This window comes from Vollenhovia emeryi, unplaced genomic scaffold (assembly GCF_000949405.1).
Source record: "Vollenhovia emeryi isolate VEMERY1.0 unplaced genomic scaffold, V.emery_V1.0 DF940410.1, whole genome shotgun sequence".
NCBI lineage: Eukaryota > Metazoa > Arthropoda > Insecta > Hymenoptera > Formicidae > Vollenhovia > Vollenhovia emeryi.
The window spans coordinates 180-6,513 of NW_011965956.1; the positions used below are offsets into that span (position 1 = coordinate 180).

General features: G+C 34.2%; 2 protein-coding genes across 5 annotated transcripts; one reads left to right on the forward strand and one right to left on the reverse strand.

Annotated features, from left to right (window-relative positions):
• Positions 1-222: 222 nt before the first annotated feature.
• LOC105556042 lies at positions 223-5,227 on the reverse strand. Of its 4 annotated transcripts, XM_012003098.1 has the most exons (12): positions 4,340-5,227; positions 3,879-4,252; positions 3,709-3,803; positions 3,521-3,640; positions 2,963-3,350; positions 1,907-1,986; positions 1,755-1,832; positions 1,521-1,643; positions 1,355-1,441; positions 892-963; positions 506-716; positions 223-429 (listed from the first exon to the last, which is right to left on the reverse strand). In XM_012003098.1, exons 2-12 carry the CDS (start codon positions 4,162-4,164, stop codon positions 278-280), a joined length of 1,692 nt encoding a protein of 563 aa, XP_011858488.1. In that variant the 5' UTR covers positions 4,165-4,252; positions 4,340-5,227; the 3' UTR covers positions 223-277. The 4 variants fall into 4 exon arrangements, with proteins under 4 accessions (XP_011858488.1, XP_011858487.1, XP_011858489.1 ...); XM_012003097.1 differs by having other exon boundaries at positions 3,879-5,227; XM_012003099.1 differs by having other exon boundaries at positions 1,394-1,441; positions 3,879-5,226.
• A 125-nt stretch (positions 5,228-5,352) lies between these two features.
• Positions 5,353-6,300, forward strand: LOC105556041. The gene is made up of 2 exons (XM_012003096.1): positions 5,353-5,829; positions 5,940-6,300. The coding sequence occupies exons 1-2, from the start codon at positions 5,644-5,646 to the stop codon at positions 6,072-6,074; spliced, it is 321 nt and encodes a 106-aa protein (XP_011858486.1). The 5' UTR covers positions 5,353-5,643; the 3' UTR covers positions 6,075-6,300.
• The last annotated feature ends 34 nt before the right edge of the window (positions 6,301-6,334 follow it).

Sequence of the window (6,334 nt, forward strand, 5' to 3'; positions counted from 1 at the left end):
TTTTCACAGCAAACGCGCATTTGTCTAATGCAACGCTCAATCCATTCTATACATATGTCAGTGGTATATACCTAGAGCACAAGAAACATTGTAGAAAAAAAACAAAATTTAAATATGAAAATATTTTTTCTAAAATTTGTATATTTATGTATATTGATAATTACATATAATTATAATTTATAATTACAATTATAATTTTTATATAATGTTTGTGTAATATATTAATGAGTATAGTATTTATTATAATTGTAATTTTTATATTCTGTATTATTAAGTCTTAATTTTCTTCCTCAGAAGATATGTCTTTGAATGTTTTACGAACAGTTTTTATTTTCGATGACAATATCTTATTAATATTGCTCAGACGTTTATGTAAATCCATCGGATTTAGAGAAGCGTTTTCTAAGAAAATTCTTGTTTCTAGAAGATCTGAAAAAAAATTTACCAAAATAACACAACCTATTTGTTAAATGAGTAAATCTTAATGAGCATCGGAAATTAATACCTGACAGATATTTCTTTTTATCAGGCGAGCATGCTTGCCGTGCCTCACAATTTATTTTATTTGGGCAGGGCCTTCCCGAAGCACTTCTATTTGATAGTTCCACACGGGTCCACATCATATCAGCGATTCTCTTAACAAATTTCCAATCTCCCTTCGACCCTGTTTCAGCTTTGTTTAGTCGATCGAATTGTGCTTGTGATACAGCAGAGACCTACAGAAATAATGAGACTATTAAAGTTTGCAACACGAGAGAGAGGGGGGGGAGAGAGAGAGAGAGACAGAGAGAAGCGGTCACCCACACCAAAACAGAGTTACTAACAACAACTTTAATTTTTTGGTGATGTGATTCTACTATTTAATAAACAGGTTTAGGAGATTTAACTTACTCCTTTTGGAGGTTGAATGTTATAAGCGGGCCCATCCAAAATATCATTTTTATTTATAGCCCTAGCAACACTCTGTGAACAATAAAAAAAGAGAAAGAACTATTATTAATTATATACTTCAACAGGACTTTTACGATTTGAATTGAACCTATCATTTCTTGTAGATTTTTTATGTTGTAAAAACAGTAGAAGACCTATTAATTATGTTTATTTCAAAGTTAGTACTCTAAATATTACTAAAACATCCGTTAAGTTTCTTCGCTATTTTTCTCAAAATTGTGCTACAGCAATTTTGTGAACGGATTTGGTTTCAGCATAAGAAATCTACTAGATAAGTTTGATAAGTTGTAACATGATAAGTTCGATTCAGATCGCAAAAAACAAGTCGTTGTATTGTATTATTGTATTTAAAATATTTTAGGAGATTAGTAGAACATTTTATTTCTAAGTAATTATTATTTACCTTATCCAAATACGGTAAAATTTCACAAGTTTTGCTTACGTTATTTAAATTCTTCTCAAAATTCATGTCGCCAGCCGCAGGTAATACCTGTAAAAGATTTAAATTATTACATAAATATTTTCTTCTCGCACAACATAATTCTTTTTTAAATAGAGTTATCACTCACATGATTAGCATGTTGACTCCTCGGAGAGCTACTCAGAGAATTGATTGTTGTCGAGAGAATTTTAGGAGGAGAATTTGTCGGGTCAATGTTTAATACGGTTGCTCCTAAAGGAATGTCGTTAATCTGTAAGTTAAAAATTTCAGTTCAATTTCTCGCACAAGCGACATCCTTCACGTTTCATTTATATTTATTTATATTTATTTCATTATTAATGAACGTTTATCTAATACATACAATAGGCAAATCATCATTTATTATTATGTCACTTCCATCAGTGCGATTAAAATCACTTCGTCGTTGAGATGATTGGGTCTTAAAATTTTAAATGTTTTATTAGTCATAAAAATGTTTATATATTACATAATAAATAAATTAGGGGAACTTACCTTTTTACTGCTACTAGAACTGGAAGACTGAGTATATTCTAGTTGATTATTACACTTCTTCAGAAGATCTTTAGAATTATCTAAAAACAGATAATCAGTTTTAGACCTTGAAAAACTAATAACAAAAAGAAATTATTGTTATCAACAATATTAATGGAGCTCAAAAAATAATACAAAACTATACATAAGAAAGACCTATACTACCCGTCATTAATTCGTTCCATAATTCCATTCATTTATAAAGGATATGTAACATATCCTATATAAACTCGCTAGAGGAATGGAACAAATTATTGACGGGCAGTGTACTCAATATAATACAAATAAATATTTTATTAAAAGATGGCCATTTCTAATTTAATTGTTGGATACATATCGATCCTGATTCACAACATTATTGTTTATTAAAAAAACTTGGCGTTGCTAAAGTACTGAAATATACAATCTAAACTTACAATCCCCGAAAAGTTTAGTTTACGCGCACTCGGTGAAGTCGGTAACGTCAGTCACGTGTCACGTGATCTTTCGCCGAGCCAGTGACGCTTACGAGCGTCACGTTGCGTCTAAAATGTGAAAAGGACGTTCCCCCCACCACTGCTTGGTCGACTAAGCAACGACCACGACCAAAACGACGACGTTTCTTAAATGAAAAATCGGAAATTCTATATACGTCGCAATATCTCCACTCAGAGGGCACGTAGGAAAAAAATAAAAACACTTATTGTGCAAATTGAACCCAAGCTATAGATTGAGCCCACTTAGAAGTTCATCGGATCAGCCGTTATTGAGATCTGAAAATCTGAGGGTCTGTCAACTCGCGTACTCGCGTAAACTACACATGGTCGATCTCGCGCGCGCGGTTCTAGCTGCGCTTATACTTGGCGCGAGACACTACCGTGTCTCGTGATCAATTATTATTTTATTACTGACAAAACTATTAAACGTATTTTTTGTTATTACAACTTTGTCCCAAAAGTCGAAGCACGAGAAATAACATGTCAAAATATGGAAATATTCCGTGACAACAATACATTTCTTTTAAAACAAAATACTTACAACTATCATGCTTGGCATTTTTGTCCTTTGAAGATTCTGGCTTGTGAGAGGACCGATGAGATGAGTGACGTGACAATTCTTTCTCTTGCCATCTAACATTTAAGTCCAACACTTTTAAGTAGCGATCTTTAAAATCTTTGTATTTCGTTTCTAATGCTGCATATTTTAATTTCCATTCTCTGAGCTCTTCTTGAAGAGAATGGAATGAAGACGTAGTGGTTTCCGTATTATTCGTGCTTACAGTCCTTTGCTTCTTAATAACCCTTCCCTTACAATCATCTTTTTTTGAAACGCAATCCACAGAACGCAAATCATCTCCATCATTCGAAAGTTCTCGAAGAGAACAAACTTTGTTTGAAAGTTTTGTCTCTTCGCTACTTTTAATTTCCTGATATGCAAAGATGCACAGGAGCAATTATTATTATAAGTGTTAAATGGAAAGATCGGCTTAAGCAAAGGAATCAATGTAAAATTATTAAATTGAAATGTAGTCTTAGTGAAATTTTGAACAGGACAATTACGTTACTTGTTAAATTATATAAAACACAATAAATATACCTCACTGGTTAGTTTTCCTCTTTTTTCGTTTTGGTCACATGGATCATCGCTTAATCTTAAAAGATTGTGTTGCCTTGCTTCTTCAATGTACTTACTCATCGTATTCTTGCCCGTCATTTTCTTTAAGAGAAACATATTATTATAAAGAACTGTCGAGGTAAAAATTGGGAAAGAATACTCCTTCTTACTTTGTTTTCTTTGCGCTCTGTTGTTTTCATTGTAGGCTGAATTGGCCTCCGTCCCTTCTGGTCTTCACACAAAGCAAGAAGATCACGAAGAGAATCTAAAATAAAAATGTGTTATAAGCAGTTTTCTACATTGTGCAACACAAGAATTGAATGTGCAATAACTCTCTCACCTGCATACTGCAGCAGTTTGGCTGTGTAATAACCTGTAACGGGCACACTTTTCTTTCCACACACAATTTTTTCAATGTCTAATATTTGTCCTTGCTCTTTCAATATCTTTTTTGGGGTATCTGATTGTTTATTGCTCCAAAATACCTTGTACATTGATCTTGTAATACAAGATTGCAGTTCACGAAATACCACTTCATGATCTTTGAAAAAGGATAGTGGAACATCAGCTTTTTGCTTATCAAGTTCATATTCCACACGGGCCCACATCTTTTCTTCTATATCCATTTTTTTACTTTAAGAATAATTTCACTCGCATTTAAAAATTAAAAAAATTTAATTATCAACTCGTTGCTTCCCGTCAATGATCCGATATCTAATAGAAAGGACAAGGGAGAAACAGAAAAAATTTGCACAAAACAAGTCTTTAACGCGTAACCTCTAATATTTCTAAGCTACTAACCTTACTCACTTAGCAACACTTTGCTAGGTTTTATCTTGCGCCTTATCATATATTCGCAGTGGATCGCGGCTATAATATCGTATCACTGCAGCAATGATGTCAGAAATGAGATGTACGTAGCCTTGGTGGACACAATATGGAGGGAACACTCACCGACAAGAGCAACGTTGAACGATTGAATGTGCTTTCAGCCAGAGATGCAAACTTTGGGGCCGAGCACCATCGAAGTGTTACACTCGGTGCTCAGCCCCAAAGTTTGCATCTCTGCTTTCAGCTCCAATCATGGCTTCTGCACACAGGACGCGGAAACGTTTGCGCGGCAGGAAACAACGCGGTAGCGTCAAATCATTCTTTCGTTCTTACAGAAAGACGAAATTGATTGGTTACCGCAATGCTTTTCCTGCGTAGCAAGCGTTTCCGCGTCTTGTGTGCAGAAGCCATTAGCATCGCAGTAAGACAGACATGCACTACGCCCTCTGTTTTGTTTCCGAGGGACCGCGTTTCATGTCTTGCAACACTGCACTGCAGCTTACGACTTCGCCAATAGAGAAGATATACGCAAGCGAAAATCGCCGTGGCACCGACTTCAACAACAGTGGAATACATAGTTTTCATACAGAGCATACGCAAGTAGGTTAATTCACATTTATTCAGCAATCACACGACAATCTTAGGCTGGATTCAGACTGGACGCGATGAGCGACGAGCGACGCGCGATATCAAATGGGCGTGCAGTTTTTATATAGGAAAACTGTACGCTTTCCAATATAACCTGCACGCTCATTGGATATATAATCGCTCGTCGCTCATCGCTTATCGCGTCCACTGGCGTCCAGTCTGAATCCAGCCTAAGATTGTCGTGTGATTGCTGAATACTTTTTCAATTAAATTTCACATCGATCACCAGCTGGTCCTTACGTGATTTTAAAATCAGAAATTAAAAATTTGAAGTTTTCGACATCACAGGTAAGATACTATTTTTTGCGAGGCTTCATTTTAAAGAATACACTGAGATGACCTTTTTTTAAACAGCTGCCTATACAAAAACTACTTAAACGATCGATTTTTTATAGTTACTTTTACAATAAATATAGCATCATAACACGATAATATTTTTATACATATAGCACTGATATTTATACTTGTACATCAGACTGGGAACTCTTCAAAAGACTTCATATTAATATGAGATTTTCTGTAATATTTTATTAATAAGTTTTCTCTGCAAGCCTAAGATTAACTAAAAACTAATACGTGTTTTCGAAATTTTAATTCCTTATACAAAGTCTTCAATGTAAGTTACCATGCTACAAGGAAGTAAAGCAACTCGACGTCAGTATCGTTTATGGTTAAGAGATCCTATCCCTAAGCCACCGAAGTCCACAGCCTATAGATACAAACTACAGGAAAATGAATGCGATCAGGTGCAATGTACAGTTGCCTCACAGGATAATTATTTACTCGAAGAATGTACAGAGATTGTTACAGCGGTGAGTATATGTATATTTCATTGCATAAATATCTGATCTTTGACTTGACCATAGAACGTGAATTATACATACATCACGATGTATTGAAATATAGTGTTGTTCTGTTTTAGTGCAACTTAGATCCTGTCAATAACAGTTTCAATACCGTCTGTGATAAAAATGATGAAACGGACACAGTTTTAACTCTTTCATCCTTGTGCAGTGACTCTGTCAGCGATGAAGTATGTATCAATGTTGTGTGTTAATTCTATGCAAATCAATACGTTATCCGACCCTTTTTAAGTAGGCTGTCTTCCTGTTTTTTTAAGTTTTCTGTTTTTTGAATATGCAAAAAGTATTCGTTTCTTTAAGTTTACTATACTTTAGCTCATCTTGGGTTCATTATTGTATTGAATACATAATAAGAAGACTTATGATTCTTTGAGAAATTATATCGAATAATTTAATTGTACCATAGGTTTTTGTTAAATATATAAAAGTAAATTTGATAAATTGATAAATATTA

What these genes read in the sequence shown, in the direction of transcription:
- LOC105556042 (XM_012003098.1), bottom strand. Translation starts at nt 4,164, where the DNA reads ATGGATATAGAAGAAAAGATGTGGGCCCGTGTGGAATATGAACTTGAT. An exon ending in GAGGAAAACTAACCAGTGAG is followed by an intron (nt 3,351 to 3,520) that starts GTATATTTATTG and finishes TTTGCATATCAG; the next exon opens with GAAATTAAAAGTAGCGAAGA. An exon ending in ACATTCAACCTCCAAAAGGA is followed by an intron (nt 717 to 891) that starts GTAAGTTAAATC and finishes TTATTTCTGTAG; the next exon opens with GTCTCTGCTGTATCACAAGC.
- LOC105556041 (XM_012003096.1), top strand. Translation starts at nt 5,644, where the DNA reads ATGCTACAAGGAAGTAAAGCAACTCGACGTCAGTATCGTTTATGGTTA. An exon ending in GTACAGAGATTGTTACAGCG is followed by an intron (nt 5,830 to 5,939) that starts GTGAGTATATGT and finishes GTTCTGTTTTAG; the next exon opens with TGCAACTTAGATCCTGTCAA.